This window comes from Canis aureus, chromosome 6, assembly GCF_053574225.1.
Source record: "Canis aureus isolate CA01 chromosome 6, VMU_Caureus_v.1.0, whole genome shotgun sequence".
Classification (NCBI taxonomy): domain Eukaryota; kingdom Metazoa; phylum Chordata; class Mammalia; order Carnivora; family Canidae; genus Canis; species Canis aureus.
In genome coordinates this window covers 39,698,330-39,714,799 of record NC_135616.1, presented here as the reverse complement: position 1 = coordinate 39,714,799, position 16,470 = coordinate 39,698,330, and the positions used below count along the sequence as shown (strand labels likewise).

At 57.4% G+C, this 16,470-nt stretch overlaps 1 protein-coding gene across 6 annotated transcripts in view; it reads left to right on the top strand.

The window, feature by feature from the left end:
- IQGAP3 (IQ motif containing GTPase activating protein 3) overlaps positions 1-16,470 on the top strand; it is a 92,644-nt gene that overhangs the window by 17,498 nt on the left and 58,676 nt on the right. For 5 of the 6 annotated variants that reach the window (XM_077901117.1, XM_077901116.1, XM_077901115.1 and 2 more), the window contains exons 16-37: positions 776-866; positions 1,645-1,812; positions 1,907-2,046; positions 2,213-2,383; positions 5,164-5,247; positions 5,420-5,491; positions 5,592-5,661; positions 6,779-6,987; positions 7,658-7,810; positions 8,034-8,197; positions 8,535-8,759; positions 9,606-9,746; positions 10,466-10,550; positions 10,954-11,186; positions 11,433-11,565; positions 11,661-11,763; positions 12,322-12,448; positions 13,305-13,392; positions 13,949-14,161; positions 14,815-14,981; positions 15,227-15,328; positions 15,728-15,836. In XM_077901117.1, coding sequence (XP_077757243.1) covers positions 776-866; positions 1,645-1,812; positions 1,907-2,046; positions 2,213-2,383; positions 5,164-5,247; positions 5,420-5,491; positions 5,592-5,661; positions 6,779-6,987; positions 7,658-7,810; positions 8,034-8,197; positions 8,535-8,759; positions 9,606-9,746; positions 10,466-10,550; positions 10,954-11,186; positions 11,433-11,565; positions 11,661-11,763; positions 12,322-12,448; positions 13,305-13,392; positions 13,949-14,161; positions 14,815-14,981; positions 15,227-15,328; positions 15,728-15,836 — 3,048 coding nt within the window. The remainder of the gene's footprint in view (positions 1-775; positions 867-1,644; positions 1,813-1,906; positions 2,047-2,212; positions 2,384-5,163; positions 5,248-5,419; positions 5,492-5,591; positions 5,662-6,778; positions 6,988-7,657; positions 7,811-8,033; positions 8,198-8,534; positions 8,760-9,605; positions 9,747-10,465; positions 10,551-10,953; positions 11,187-11,432; positions 11,566-11,660; positions 11,764-12,321; positions 12,449-13,304; positions 13,393-13,948; positions 14,162-14,814; positions 14,982-15,226; positions 15,329-15,727; positions 15,837-16,470) is intronic. The other variant, XM_077901118.1, reaches the window with a different exon arrangement.

Here is a 16,470-nt window from a genome sequence, read left to right as displayed (position 1 = left end):
CCGAGCTCCAGCTGCCAGCATGCTGGGAATGATGGGGCCTTATGGTGGGTTGACCCTGTGCGTGGCTCTCACAGTTTACTCCCCTGCAGATGTGTGGTGATATCGAACTTCTCTCTGGGTCAGGGCTTCAGGGAGACAGTAGGACAGCAGGATTGGGTTCTTCCTCTGCCGGGCATTGTTTGTGCGCCTTACAAATGTGGTGGGTTCAGGAGAAAGTGCTTTAGAATGTGGCCTGGAACATAGTGCTTGATCAAATGTTTGTCTAGAAAGTTCCATCTGCTAATGAATGTTAGGAGGGAGCAGAGTCTGGGGTTGGGGTGAGGTGAGCCATAAGGGTGAGGGGACCAGCCTGACCATGTGGCAGGCACAGGCTCACTCAACCCATGGTTGCGTATAATCCAGGCCCCACCTGGTTTGGTAGAATAATTCGGAGCAGGAATGGGCCAGACAGGGTGGAGGTTGGGGTTGGGGTCGGGGTCATCCTGAGAAGGAGGGTGTGTGTTGGCACAGGGGAATGGGGCGCTGAGGCACAAGGGCAGGAAAGTGAGTTGCTCGGAGGGTGGAAGAGGATTCTGGGAGCGCTGTGGCCAAGCTGAGTTGATGCTTGGCCAGCCTGAAGGCAGGCCTGGAGAGAGCCTTCTGAGCCTGGCAGCAGCTCTAGGAAGCAACAAGGCCACGCCAGCATGCGGCAGGTGGGAGGAGTGGACACTGCTGTCCTGCCTGTACCTTGGTCCTTGGGCAGCTGAGCCTGGAGCCATCTCTCTCAACTTCTTAGGCGACAGGGGACCCTGGGGCAGTGCTCTGGCTGGAAGAGATCCGCCAGGAGGTGCTTAGAGCCAACCAGGACACAGACGCTGCGCAGAGAAGTATGTGGCAGTCCAGGGGAGGTGGGCTCCTCACCCCCTCTGTGGGGAGGTGGTCCAGAACCAGAGCAGGGCCTCGTTGCTTCCCTGGACAATAGCTCTCCTAGTAGCTGGGCAGGAGAGTCTTGAGGGCTGAGGGCCCACGGTTCACTCTTACTTCCATCCACACCACACCTTTCCACGGGTACTTGCCCCCGAAGTGTGAGCGTGTGACATCAGGTGGTAGCCAAAGGTCTGTCCTGTCTTGTGCTGGTAGCTGGAGTTTGGGGTCCCGATGTCAGCTCTGGCTTTGAGGACAAGCAGACAGGATCAGTGTGCACCCACACCAGCGTTTCTGAAACCACACCAGCTGGTGTGGGTGCTGGTTGTGTCGATCCATAGTGTCTGGAGTCCCTTTGTCCACCTGTCTGACATGAAGGCAGCTGCTGCACTTCTTGGACTTTATTTTCTTCTTTAGAAACCGTCTTGAGGTTCTCTGTTTGTATTCTGCCATTGAACTCCTGTACAAGCGTTGGAGCTGTCCTCTTAACCCAGCCCAGCAGGCCCCATGATGCCTCCCTCCAGGAAGCCTTCCTTGACTGCTGCTTTTCCCTCCAGGCACAGCTACATGCTGCTATTTTCATCTGTCTACATCCACACGAGGAGGTTCCCTGTCCTTCCATCAGATAGGGGGTTTGGTGTCCCCTTTTCCTGAATCCCTCCCCCATGGACAGGACAGGGCCCATGGGAGGGACTTGGGAAAGGGTAAGGACCAACCACTCCCTCCCCATGCCCCTGGCAGTGGCTCTCGGTGTAGCCGCCATCAATCAGGCCATCAAGGAGGGCAAGGCAGCCCAGACAGAGCAGGTGCTAAGGAACCCCACTGTGGCCCTCCGAGGGGTGGTTCCCAACTGTGCTGACAGCTATCAGCGGGCCCTGGAAGGTGCCATGGCAAGGAAGCGGTACCCAGGTAATGGCCCCAGCCTCACCCTCTGCTCCTCTGCCTGCCCCAGCCACCTCTTGGCCTCCTCTGAGCCTTCTCTCCTTACTTGGCTTCTGCTCAGGAGACACAGCTTTCTGGGTCCAGCACAACATGAAGGATGGCTCTACCTACTACTTCCACCTGCAGACCTTCCAGGGCACCTGGGAGCGGCCCTCTGGCTGTCGCCTTAATATGTCCCACCTGACTCGGGAGGAGATCCAGGTTGGCAGAGCCCCTGTGAGGGAGAGGGCCAGAGAGGGGACTCCCTGTGGCAGAGGCTCCTGCTGGCTGGGGTGCTGGCTGCACCCCTGTAGGGGAGGGAGAGAGTTCCCTGCAGCAGAGGCCTCACCCGTTGGAGTGCCACAAGTTCTCTCTCTCACTTCCACAGTCAGCCATCACCAAGGTTACCGCTGCCCATGACCGCCAACAGCTCTGGAAGGCCAACGTCGGCTTTATTATCCAGTTCCAGGCCCGTCTGCGTGGCTTCCTTGTCCGGGAGAAGTTTGCTGAGCAGTCCCACTTTCTGAGGACCTGGCTGCCAGCGGTCATCAAGATCCAGGTGGCAAGCTCTGGGCTTCAGAGTTGTCAGGGCCTGGGCTTATCTGAGCTTCAGGGTTTCCTTCCTTCCTGCTTTGTGCTAAGTAGAGTGAGGATGATCTTCTGGCCTCTGAACAGTAGGGGTTATGAGCATGCCATGTAGAGCCTAGATTGCCTGGGTCTGAGTCCCAGCTCCACCACAAGTAGCTAGCTGTGTGACCTCGACAGGCACTTACTCTCAGCCAGTGTCCCCATCTGCAGAGTGGGAACATGAACATTGTGACATGCTCCATATGGGGTGCTCGTGAGGATTAAGGAAGGCAGTGGCATCTGAACAGTGCCTGGCTGGCAGGCAAGAACATGGGCAGGTGCCAGTTACTGTCCCCAGGGCAAGAACTGCTTTGTCAACTCCCTGCGGGGAGGTAAGAGTGAGATTTGGTAAGCCATCGGGCATCGGACACAGGAAGAGGATACCCTGGGGGCTAAACAGGAAAGGGTGGACCAGCCACAAGGGGAAGAGCCCTTGTCTTTTCTCTCCTGCTAGCCCTTTCCATTCATATTCTGACCTGTGGCTGGTCCAGTGCGGCCTTGAGGCAGGACCCACAAGTGACTGGGAAGATGTGCCTCCGCCAACCATTTTACAAGCCAGGAAAGATGGGAGTTGAGCAGAGACCTCCTCAGGTAGATGTGACCTACAAGTTGTGCAGAAGTGTGAGAAGTTCCTTTTGAATGAACACTGCATACCTGGTATACAAGGATGCCACCTGGCCCAAGGCAAGGACAGGAGATGGATGGGAGACACACTGAGGAGTGACCACATCTCCTCTGGCAGGACCTAGGGAATGGCTGACAGTGGATGCTGTGGTGGTGGGGACACAGAGGCAACCCCAAGAGCGGCGTGTGGGAGGGATGGGCACATGGCTCTGGAGTCCGAGTCACCATGTGTGTGGGTTTGTGACGGAGGGCTCAAGCTTTACAGTCAGAGGCTGGAATTTGCCTCCTGGTACTTCTGGGTCGTACGGCCTTGGGCAACTCTCCTGAGCCTACTCCAACACAGTTTCCTTAATCACAGTGACGCATTGATTGTGCAGGTTTAGCAAGAAAGTATGTAATGCTAGGTGCAGTGAGCACTCCACTGGTGGTAGCCATTATCACATGTTAAATTGCAGGGCGTCAGTCCCAGAACTCAGTGCAGAACCTTAGTGATTAGCATTTAGTGGTCTGATCATAAGGATTCCTCCATCTTGAGCCTGGGCTGGGATTTCACACCCAAATTAAAGAGCTGAAAAGCCACAGTAATAGTGGGAGAGGGGAAGGGGTTAGAGGGCACATGTGCTGCCAATGCTGGAGCTGTATGGGCTCTGGCCTGGGTCCTGGGAACCAGGGAAAGGGAGAGGTGGCCCAGAGCATCGGGCCACCTGTCCTCCAGCTGTAGGGAAGAGTCAGGAATGGGGCTGCTGGGGTGTGCTGAGACTTGAACCTCTCCTGGAAGCTCTGAGCCTAGCTGAACCCTCAGATCAAGTCCTGACCTCTGACCAGTCCAGACTGGGAGGCCTCTTCTCTAAGGGGGAGCTGTGTATGGGCTGCTGGGGGAAGAGCCGAGAGGGGTTCCTCCACTCCTCACCGCAGCAGCTGTCCAGAGGGACAGCCTGCCCCTGGAGAAGGAGACGAAGCTGTGCTGAGGGAAGGCGGGGGGTGGGTCTTTCTGGTCTCCAGACTAGGGGGGACAGCTGCTGTCCTGAGGGCACACTGCCTCTTACATCCTGGCTCAACAGAGTGACAGGGTTAGCCCCAGGGGTGGAGCCCAGCCAAGAGAGCTGGCTTTAGGAAGGGCTGGGGGGATAATTGGTCAAAAGGAGATGCTCTGGACACACCAGCCCATTACGGATTCCGTGCTGGAGAATTGTCCAGGCCTGAGCATCCAGGAGATGTTTCACGTGGGTCCTAAATGACACGAAAGATTTCAGGGGTAGAAAGGGCTGGGAATCAGGGTGAAGGCCATAAACAAAGGTTCAGAGAAGAAAGTGCAATGTCTGATGTGGCTCAAGTCGCTAAGGAACCAGTGGAGAGTCATGTGGGGTCAGATGGGTTGAGAGCTGGAAGCGCTGGGGCTGAGAGTTGTAGTCAAGGTGATACTTTAGGAAAACAGCTACATGAGCTTCTGTGAAAGGGAAGAGGCCTCTAATGGGAGGAAGGAAGCCCTCGGGTTCGTTTTAGAGACCAGAGAGGGTGTGGTTACAGAGAAGCCAGTCACCCTAGCCCTTCACGTGGACCAGCCAGGGCCGGGGCACCATGGAGGGAGGGTGGATGGGCGGGTGTGGGAGGGGGTGCTGGCTTGGCAAACAGGAGTGTGGGCGAGGGGAGCCTCTGTGGCCTGCAGCCCACGTGGCATTGGCAGAGGTGCACCATTCTGCACCTGTACATGCCTTCCACCCATGCCCCTGTGTGTGAGGAACAATGGAGCGTGTGAGTACATTGAGGGGGGATATAGTGCACGCTCTGGTGAAGTTGGTGAATATGTGGAGACTCACTAATATCTTTAAGCTTGTGTCTTACCGTTGGGTTTTCATGAGGAGGTGTTAGCTTGAGTGCATGGGTTTGATTGCTTGTGTGTGCATGTGTGTGTGCTGGGACCAGGGAGAGTGGCAGAGAGCATGCTTGGCTGGTGCAGATATCTGGTTTCCCCATGAGGGTAGATGTTCTCTGAGAACAGGTTTCCCCTCTGCCTCCTCTGCCCTGCTCCCCTGGACGGTCTCCGGCCAGCAGGGACCAACAGGGGTTGTCCTCTCTCCTGGCACACAGGCTCACTGGCGGGGTTACAGGCAGCGGAAGACATACCTGGAACGTCTGCAGTATTTCAGAGCAAACTTGGATGCTGTCATCAAGGTAGCTGCCACAGCTTGGGGTGGGGGGTGGGGGTGGGCAGTGCTATTTCCTGAGGGCCCCCTGGGAACAATTGTTAGTCCTCTTACCTCGCCACCTCTGGAGACAGCTGGGCTGGCCTGGGTCCAAGGGCCAGGCCCCGAGCCTGGAGCTCTGAGATAATGTGTGTCCTCAGATCCAGGCCTGGGTCCGGATGTGGGCAGCTTGCAGGCGATACCGGAGACGTCTGGGATACTTCCAGAAGAATGTGAGTGTCCTGCTGCTGCCCCGTCCCCGTGCCCAGCCTCCACCCAGGAGACCAGAACAAGGGCAGTCAGCAAGCCTTTCCCCACCTGTGTTCATGGCAGGTTAACGCCATTGTGAAGATCCAGGCATATTTCCGAGCCTGGAAGGCCCGGGATGACTACAGGGTGTTAGGTACGCTGCCTGGTCTCCTCTCTTCATTGTGAGTAAGCTGCCGGGTCTCCCTCCTCTGTGCGAGCCATGGCTTTCGATAGTCAAAGGGAGTGGGCAAGGGAGCCACCCCAGCCCATGGTTACAAAATTGGGCTTTGGAGAAATTGTCCTCCCAGCCCCTTCCCTCACCAACAGGTGATGTCTTCAACCTTGTGCGTGCCTCAGGACCTGGGGTGCCTGTGGGACTGAGGATATGTCTCTGCCTTTGGGGGTCCCCTAGTATGGTGGGAGAGACAGGAGCTAAGACATCTGTGCAGGAACATCGTTGAATGGGGGCTATTCCCAAAGCCCCCGCCCACCCCAGTAACAGCCAACCCGGTCACCCTGAAGGCTTCCCTCGCCAGGTGCTTGCTGTCCCAGGCTTATATCATCTTCCTGTTGCTACCCACCAATGCAAACAAGGGAAGGGTCTTCTCTCCCTAGAGGGCCAGCCTTATCTTGCGGCCTAGGGCTGCACCAGCTCCAGCCCATGAGGGCCAGTGTGCATGAAGCTTTCTATGTGCTGGGACCTGAGTGCCAGCACCCAGTGGTGCCCCTCACCTGCCCCCTAGTCCTCACAGGGGGCTGCACATCTAAAGCCTCAAAGAGGTCCTACTGGGCCACTCTTGGCTCCCGTTCTTAAAGTCCGGGAGCCCAGCTTTGGAGGTCCTCCTTTTTGCATCCACGTCCAAGTTTGTCTCCACCTCTCCGGTTCTGGAAGATGTGGGCCCTTTCCCTCCTGGGCCCGAGGTGACACTCCTGGGCTTTCAATAGAACGCCCTGCACCTTGGTCTCTCCCTTTCCCCATCCCCTCTGTGCCTGTCCTGCCCATGGGGGTGCTGTCTGTTCCTCTGACCGGGCATGCAGCCAATCTGAGGAGGGGGGTCTGTCAGAGGGAGCTAGGGCCCTGGTGTGGGGACAGGACAGGCCTAGAGGCAGCCCACCACTCCCCAGCCACAAGCAGAACCAGTTAAAGGGCTAGGTGTTGCAGGTCTGCTGGCCTCAAGCAGGACAGGGACCAAGAGGTGGTAACAGGCAGGAAGCTGGTGAGGAAGCCTCTGAGGACGCGGCTATCCTGACGCCTCTTCCCGTCCTGCCAGTCCATTCACCCCATCCCACTGTCAGCGTGGTGTGCAGATTTGCCCACCTCTTGAATCAAAGCCAGGAGGACTTCATGGTGGAGGCAGAGCTGCTGAAGCTCCAGGAGGAGGTGGTCAGGAAGATCCGGTCCAACCAGCAGCTGCAGCAGGACCTTGACCTCATGGACATCAAGATTGGCCTGCTGGTAAAGAACCGGATCACCCTGCAGGTGAGGGGCCTGCCGCCACCAGCACATCCTCTGGGAGGTGGTGCTGGCTGTCCTGGTTGCTTACGGTAATTTCTGCCTGTCTGGATTTTACTACCTGGCTTAGGTCCTCGCTCCAGTGGTGCTCTGTCGGGGGACAGGTGACAGGGCCAAAAGAGCCCTGGCTATGAAATGAGGGAGCCCAGCTCTGCTGCTACCTTGTGATGGGGCTGCGAGCTGCCCACTTAATCTCTAAGTCTGTTTCCTCCTTGGGAAACAGGAATAATCAGAGGGTATGTTTTGCCAGGCCAGCTTAGAGGTAGACACAAAAGCTCCTCAGACTGAATGTCCACACAAAGGTGCAGCGATGAGTAGAAGTGGTAGTGTGACAGCTCCAGCTCAGGCAAGTGCAGCAGTCTCAGAAGAAATGGTAGCAAAACCCACAGACCCAACGTCAGGGCCTGGCAACCCAGTTCTCTGCAGGGACTCACCCTGTGAAAGCGGAGGTGGTTGTGGGGAGGGGGAGCCACACTGTAGAACCATCTCTCTCTCTCTCTCTCTCTCTCTCTCTCTCTCTCTCTCTCTCGGCTCATGTGCCACGAATGCCTGGAACGGCCGAAAGCCTGGCCCCTTGAGGCACTGACTCTGACCACATGGTCTGCACTCCACTGGCCCGCTCTCCCTGCACCTGCAGGAGGTGGTCTCGCACTGCAAGAAGCTGACCAAGAAGAATAAGGAGCAGCTGTCGGGCATGATGGTTCTGGACAAGCAGAAGGGATTGAAGTCGCTGAGCAAAGAGAAAAGGCAGAAACTAGAAGCTTACCAACATCTCTTCTACCTGCTGCAGGTGAACAGAAGGCTGTGGGAGGAGAGGACCTCACTACCCTCGGAGGGCCTTTCTCTGCACACAGTGTCCTTCCCCTGCCCTAATGCCTCGACCCCAGATGCCCCTTCCTCTTGCCCCTCCTGTCAGTCCTCCGAAGAGGTTCCCGTCAGGAGAGCCTCTCTTTGTTCACTCGCTGGTCCTCGAGGCCCGGCAGAAACCATTCCTGTCTTCTTGTCACTTGTAGACCCAGCCTATCTACCTGGCCAAGCTGACCTTCCACATGCCACAGAACAAAACCACCAAGTTCATGGAGTCTGTGATTTTCAGCCTGTACAACTATGCCTCCAATCGCCGTGAGGCCTACCTGCTGCTGCAGCTGTTCAAGACCATGCTCCAGGAGGAGATCAGGTAGGGTTCCCATGTCCAGAGGGACGGGAGGGGAGCAGGCTGAGAGGCCACTGTTGGCTCCTTCACCAGCTGACAGTCTGCTGAGGTTTGAGGGTGGAAATGGAACCAGAAGGCCTCTTCTCCCAGCTCACAAGGAGCGCCCGCAGGATGTCTCTAAGGACAGAATGGAGGGGGGATGTGGGCAGAGGGGTTAGTGCACAGCTGAGGTTGCGCTGTCGGGATGAGTCTTAGGAGGTTACCAGAATAGGCTTCGAAGAACCAAAATCTCCAAAAGGAAAAGCAGCGATTTGTCCTACACGGGGCGAGACACTAACTTCCATGACTTCTTGCACCATAGGTCAAAGGTAGAGCAGCCCCAGGACATGGTGACGGGTAACCCCACAGTCGTGAGGCTGGTGGTGAGGTTTTACCGGAATGGGCGGGGCCAGAGTGCCCTGCGGGAGATCCTGGGCAGAGTCATCCAAGAGGTGCTGGAGGACAAGAGGCTGAGCGTCCACACAGACCCCATTCACCTCTACAAGAGCTGGATCAACCAGAGTGAGGCTCAGACAGGACAGCGCAGGTGAGCAGCTGGCACAGGGAGAGCTCTCTTTGACCTGCTTGCTCTGGGGCCTCCCTGGGACAGCATACAAATGAGCACACAGGTGTCTGAATATTGCCACCAGCCCCATGGGATGAAAGAATGTAGCCTTCTAGATAGTCCCTCTGATAATTAACATGGAACTGGAATAAACGACACCAGACCTGGTGTGCTTGACACAGAATGAACACAGATGAATATGCAAATGTGTCTAATTGCTATGTCCTGCTGGCAAATGATATATCCGATTTGCCAGGAGTTGGGATATGGAGTCCTCATTGATAGGGGATAGCTGAATATTCAGATTTCCAGATGAATAGACCAATAAGGCAGTGGAAGAGCCAGGTTGGCCCTGGGCTCGGGCGGAGGCATTGGTTGGGTGCACAGGTCCTTGAGAAGTGGGGCTGCTGAGGAGCACCTCACGCTGGTGGCTGCTCCGGTGACATGTGGGCTTCTATGTCGGAGGTGCAAGGCTGTGGCCGTCTTCCCGATTGCCCCAACTGACAAAGACTAGATCTAGGACAGCCCTGGCTTCCAGCTCCCCTGAGGAGCCCTCATACAGACTGCAGGATGTCCATCCCTCCTACATGCATCCACTTGCTTTGGGCCCTGCAACTCTTTCTTTACCTTCCACCCACATTGCTCTGTTGCCTTTGAGTCCTTTCTCTTGTTCTGGCCTGGTCCCTTTAAGCATGCTGGGCTGCCTTTAGCATGTGTGCGCCTGCGAGGGGGATCCCGTTTTTAGATGAAGAGTTCTGGAAGTGGGGCTTTGGGGGAGGGGGCACCATGGGAGGGGCTCTGGCTGATACTTTGTCTCACTGCCCACAGCCACCTCCCCTATGATGTCACCCCAGAGCAGGCCTTGAGCCACCCCGAGGTCCAGAGACGACTGGACATCTCCCTCCACAGCCTCCTGGCCGTGACCGACAAGTTCCTTGTCGCCATCATGTCCTCTGTAGACCGGATTCCGTACGTGCATCAGCCCCACCCTGGCCAGGCCAGCATGATTTGTAAACCTCTGTCTCTGAACCCTGGGAGGTGGAAGGAGATTGAATTTGTAGGTGGCACGTCCATTATAGGAATCGTGATAATAAAGTCGAGCACGTTTGGATACCACACTACTTCGACAGACATAACTTCACAATTCTCACGAAAACCCTGAGCTAGGGAGAGGGCAGGGATGCTCGCCTCCATTTTCCAGACCAGGAGATAAACCCACAAGGGGAGGGGATTGTATAAGCCACCATCTGGTTCATGCTGGAGGCAGGACTGGAACTCCTACCCCCGTGTCCTGCTCTCCTTTGTTCCTGCCCCCAGCCCAGCCCAGCCCCTCCTGGGTGCTCTGGGATGCCTAAAGAGGTTGGTGTCCTCAGAGTCTCCCAGGCTGCCTTGGGACAGGGTTCTGGCTGTGTCACATGCCCAGGATACATAGCCTCTCGGTGAAGGTGCCTCTCAGGTGAAGGCAAAATGAATCCTGGGCTGTGGGGTGTTCCCAGGGGACACTGGCCAGGCTAAAGGCTGCATGTCAACTTAGTGGGTGACAGAGCCCTTGCCCTGGGTACTGACATGAGTACCCAGGTAGCTGGGGGGCTGGTGTGCCATATCTGAGCCAGTAAATAGGCAGCATACATGCACTGAGCTCCGGCCGAGATGGGCAGGACCGCAGTGCACATGCACTCTGTCCCCAGGTACGGGATGCGGTATGTGGCCAAGGTCCTGAGGACAACTCTGGCAGAAAAGTTCCCTGACAACTCGGAGAACGAAGTCTACAAGGCAAGCACTGTCTGCCCTCCCCAGACTCCAGAGCTGTCCTCTGCCCTGCTGTGTCTGTGAACCCCCAGACAGAGACAAAAGAATAGAAAAACCTATGCTGTAAAAATCCAAGCGGAAAAACATTCTCCACCCAGCTCACCTGCCAGCAAGCGGACAGACAGCTAGGACATGAGCTAACAGGGTGGACAGCCCTGGACTTGTCAGGAGATCCGGGTTCTGGTCCTAACTCCTGCTCACATTTTGCTGTGTGACCTTGAGCAGGTTGCCAGCCTGCTCGGGTGTTTTCTATGAAAGGATGGGGTTGGCTCAGGTGGTACCTCGCAGCCAGGGGAGCTGGGGAGCCGGGCAGGGGCCTCCTAGGCGGATCCCAGGACGCTTCTGGGATAGTGTCCTCTGCCCTCAGGTGGTAGGGAACCTCCTGTACTACCGCTTCCTGAACCCAGCCATAGTGGCCCCCGACGCCTTCGACATTGTGGCCATGGCAGCGGGTGGTGCCCTGGCCACCCCACAGCGCCACACGCTTGGGGCTGTGGCTCAAGTCCTCCAGCATGCTGCGGCTGGCAAAGTCTTCTCTGGGGAGAGTCGGCATCTGCGGGCCTTAAACGACTACCTGGAGGAGACACACCTCAAGTTCAGGTCTTGGTCCTGTCCAATTATCCCATCCTGTCCCCTCTTCCTCCTCTTCTTTCTCTGGTCATGCCCCACCTCCCTCCCTGGAGTCCTTGGAGAAGCAGAGTCTGCAGATAAAGCACATAGTGAGCATAGTGAGCCAGAGGGTAGATTGTTGGGCTGGAGAGGACCCTGGGGGGGGTAGGGGTGGGGGGACAGCATGTGGGGGTGCTGCCCGCTTCACCGCCTCTCACACCCTTCCTCTGGAGATAGGAGGTTCGTGTGCCGAGCCTGCCAAGTCCCAGAGCCAGAAGAGCGCTTTGCAATGGACGAGTACTCCGACATGGTAGCTGTGGCCAAACCTGTGGTATACATCACCGTCGGGGAACTGGTCAACACGCACAGGGTGAGGGGCACAGCGAGGGGTCACTGGGTGGGTAGGCTGGACCTGGAGGAAGGCCCTGCTGAAACCTGCATCTGCTGGCCTCCTCCGACCCGCAGCTATTGCTAGAGCACCAGGACTGGATTGCCCCCGATCACTGTGATCCCCTGCATGAGCTCCTGGAGGACCTTGGGGAGCTGCCCACCGTCCCTGACCTCATTGGTATGTACCATGCTGGGCAAGGGGGGGCCAGCTGGGGAGCCTGCAGGGAAGGATGGACAGGCAGGAAAGCACGCTCTGGCTGGGGTTCTCGTTAAGTCGGGGATATGTGCCAGGAAGCCGGTCCACACACCCCCTCCTCCCTCTGGTCCTAAGTTGGAAATGTGGACACGAGCTGATAGGAAGAAAGTGGACACGCAGGAGGGAGACCCAGTGCTATCATGTAAATGGCTGATCAAATCGTGGGAGAGAGATGTGGATGGATGTAGGTCTGTTTTGAGCCTCAAGGGTTCCCCTGACAAGAGCTGTGGAACAAGAGGGGCAGAGGAGGGGTCAGGGTGGGGGTGGTGACAAATGGGGTAGGAGCTCCAGGCCCCTGGGCCAAGGGTGTCAGTCAAGGGCTGAGCTCTGGGCAACAGCCGTCCCATCGGTGCTGAGGGCTGAGGGCCAGGGTGCTGCCTCAGGCAGTGTGGACATACCTCTCCTGGCACAGAGGTGCACGGAGCAGGTGGCTAGCATGGCCGTCTGTGAACGCCGGTCACATCTCTTGCCCCACCTCAGGGGAGGGCGTAGCTGCAGATGGGAATCTAGACCTGAGCAAGCTGGAGGTATCCCTGACACTCGCCAACAAGTTCGAAGGGCTGGAGACAGACACCGGCGATGCCAATGCCCAGAGCCTGCTTCTGAGGTGGGTGAGAGCATCCTAGGCTGGTGACTCGGCCCCTCCACCATCTTCCTGGGGTCCTGGTCTTCAGACAGTTCTCCCTTGAGGCTTCTCTGGCACCGCCCTTGCCGGGCCTATGTGTCCCCCTCAACCTTTGCTCTGTGCTTTGGCTGAAGGCTGGGGGAGACTTGGGATGTTGGTGATACCTGATGTTGGCATATTGTCATGCTTTTTACCAGTTTGCCCAAGGGACAACTGTGAGGTCAGGGATGGTTTCCCTGCTTTATGGTTTAGAGATGCTCGGGGTAAGTGGCCCGATGGAAGTGATGGTCAGGAGAGGGGCCTGGAGCTTCCATCCTCAGTTCTGAGAGGGAGGGCGGCACCCAGCAGTGCTGGCTGCATCTGGGTAGAAGAGGAGCCAAGCTACCACCTTAATCCTGCGCCAGCAGGGCAGCCCCCCTATTCCTCCAGGGAATCAGTGAGCCAGGTAATCAGCTTTGTCCTGCCACCCAAGGCCTTCTAGGGTGGGGCCAGGCAAGAACACACAGCCAGGGCCACCAAGAGGAAGGTGGCTGTCAGGCGCCCTGAGGGCTCAGCAGAAGGGACATGGGCACTGGGGAAGTTCCCCCAGAGGAGGAAGGGCATCCTCCAACCCAAGGACTGGGACAACAGTTTGTGGGAGGCTGTCAGTGGAAGGAAGGGTTGAGGCAGCACAGCATGTGCAGAGACCCCTCAGCCCACCTTGGTGTCTCCTTCCTCCCTCACTCACTCTCTTGGCTTAAGTGTCCCTGGCAGCCATGACTTGCGGTGAGGTCCACTCACTCTCAGCTCCTGGGCAGCCCCATGTCCAGACCCTTCCCCATTCCTCTGCTCCTAACAGCACCAAGCAGATGCTAGCTGACATCATGCAGTTCCAGCCTAGGGACTCGCTGGAGGAGATGCTCTCCCTCCCGCTATCTAGAGAGCAGGTGAGTGGCCAGGCGGCTTGGGAGTACTGTCTGGACACTGGGGCTCCACTGTGTCCATGCTCCCCGCTGCACCACAGTACTGGTCCCCACATCTGTCCTGGGCACTGGATGGCCCAATGGCAGTCTGGGTAGCCACCCTGAAGAGTGCTGGAGGGCTGGCTGCTTCAGGAGGAGTGTGCCCCAGAGCCTGGAAGCAGGAGAAGCTAGTGAGTGGGTAGAGATCCGATTGGGCAGCAAAGACCAAGCCAAGGGCTTCCCTGAGAAAACATGAGGATGGCTGGTAGAGGCGCTTCCCAAAACAGCACAAAAGAGAGGAACACCCCAAACACCCTGGGGCCATTGCAGGAGTAGGAGGTGGCTACCAGCGTGGGTTCAGAAGGCTTTCTGCTATGGCTTCTTCGGTCCCCCATGGGCCCCTCCTCCCTTGCGGTGACTCACAGGCCCCTCTGGGTCTGTGATGCTACACTTCCCATGTTCTTCCTGGAGCCATCTGGTGGGGGTAGGGGGGCAGAATGGCAGAATCTGCTAGGTCCCTCCAGCTCCTCTGCCCGCCCAGGAAGCGGCCCACCAGCGGCTGATGTGCCAGCGTCAAGCCTGTGAGACCCAGATCCCAGAGCCCCTGTTGCGGCACCGCTCGCTAATCGCGCACAGCCTCCTGCCGCTGGCGGACAAGCGACGGCGTGTCCTGCGGAACCTGCGGCAGCTGGAGGGCCTGGGGCTGGTCAGTGCCCGCAACGGCTACCAAGGGCTGGTGGATGGACTGGCCAAGGTAGCTATCGGGTGGAGTCCGTGGGGGCGCGGGCAGGGAGGGTGGGTTGGGAGGGGCAGGTTGGGGCGGGGCATGGCGAGTGGGCGGGGCTTGTGGGTGTAGGAGAGTGGGTTAGGCCTTGAGGTTGTGGGTGGGTGTAGGCAGCTGAGTGGAGGGGAAGGGGGAGGTAGGTGGAGAGGCCGGTCGTGGGTAGATGTAGGTGAGTGCGTGGGGAGATGAGCGAGGCCTTGGGGTGTAGGCAAGTGTGGGGGGTGGGGGGTAGGCACACAGGTGCCTCGAGGGCAGGCCTCACCCTGGCAAGTGTCCACCCAAAATTGTCACCAGCTACTGAAGCCAACAGACCTCCACAGGGTTCTCTCTGAAGGGGGGGGGGGGGGTCTCAGGGAAGGGCGTATTCTTACGCCTCTTTTTTTTTTTTCTAAAAACAAGGAGCCTTAAGACAGTTACTCCTTGGTGTGGGTAAGGCCAGGACAAGTCCCTTGAGGGTTTGGGATAGAGCCTTGAGATTGAGGTCCTCCTAGGAAAAGCAGCTGTGAAACCGGCCTCTTCTGCTTCTCCTGAGGACCCTCCTAGGGGTGCCCTGGGCTTTATCAGGCCCTGAGTTGCTCCTGTCAAAGGAGGCAGCTCACTTGGCCTTGGCCCTCCCACCCCAGGACATCTGCAGCCAGCACAGGCACCGCCAGTGGCGGAAGGCAGAGCTGGGAAAGCTACAGGCCACGCTCCAGGGCCTGGATGCCAAGATGGCCTTCTATGAGGAGCAGGGTGACTACTACAGTCAGTACATCCGCACCTGCCTGGGCCACCTGGCCCCCCGCGCCAAGTAGGTGCTGCATGCTCCCAAGGTGACCTGTAACCTCTGCCCCATTCCACCGGGTTTGAAAGGGACACTGTTCCAGGGCAATGCGGCCCCTGTCTGAGTGGGGCCTTCCAGCCTCTCAGGCAGCCCTGGGGTCCATCAGGGAGGGTCCTTGGGCTCTGATTTCCTTCCCGCAGACCCTGAGGGGACCAGTGTCCTTGGTGTGGAAGACTCACTTAGACCAATTCTCTGCCACCTTTTTGAATCAGGACTTCTGGGAAAGGGAAGAAGCAGCCATCACTCCATTATACCGCTGCCCAGCTCCAGGAGAAGGGGGTCCTGGTGGAAATTGAGGACCTTCCCCACTCTCAGTATGTGTCTCTAGCGGGCAGTATGTCGGGCCCTGCTGTGCCCCAGGGTAGGGAGGGAGGAGAAGCACAGCCCCTGTCTTGGGGCAGTGGGGGTGGCAGGGGGACAGGGCACCTTCAGGCAGAAAGCTAAGGGCAGTGGACATGGCCCAGCCCAGTCCAAGACAGCCCAAGGCAAAGGATGCTGGGGACACTTCCTAGAGGAGCGACAGCTGATGAGGGCCAGGTAGATAGAAGATACGCAGCGAGCCGAGCAGGCAAGACAGACAGTTGTGCCTACGGGAGTGGGGAGGGGAAGTCTGGACTCGCTGACACACAGCACTGTCATGCTGAGCTGCAGTGGGTGGAGGAGCAGGGCTGCGGCTCTGGAAAGAGGCCCTGGTTCAAATCCATCCCTAACAGCTTCAGAAACGTGATCTTTGACATCACCCCTGGAGATGAGGCAGGAAAGTTTGAAGTCAATGCCAGGTTCCTGGGTGTGGACATGGAGCGGTTTCAGCTTCACTACCAGGTGAGGGGCCTCTCATGGGCCCGCAAGCTACCTGCTGGGCTTGAATGCTGGCCTGAGGACAGTAGGCCCACTTTACTTCCTAAGCCTCAGGACATCAGCTCCGCTCCCCCCAGTCGAGTGGAGAGGTCTTACAGCCCAAGCCCCTCTGTTCCCCTACACAGACCCCACTGCCAAGCTGCAGGCTGTGCCTTTGGGCCGGTGATGTCAGAGCAGGATGAGTCCTCAGAGCCCTAGCCCGTGCCCATGCTGGGCTCTGTACAGCCCTGAAGCGTTATCCCTTTACGGGTCTGAGGTTGATGCCTCAGGCCAGCATAGGTTGATGCCTATCACAGGCCAGCATTCAGGGAAGCAGTGATTTTTTAAATTAATTTATTAATTTATTAATTAATTTATTTATTTTTAGATTTTATTTATTTGGGAGCAGCCCAGGTGGCTCAGCGGTTTAGCGCCGCCTTCAGCCTGGGGCGTGATCCTGGAGACCCGGGATTGAGTCCCACGTCGGGCTTTCTGCAGGGAGCCTGCTTCTCCCTCTGCCTGTGTCTCTGCCTCTCTCTCTCTCTCTCTCTGTCTCTCATGAATGAATAAATAAAATCTTAAAAAAAAAAAGATTTTATTTATTTGAGAGAGAGCACAT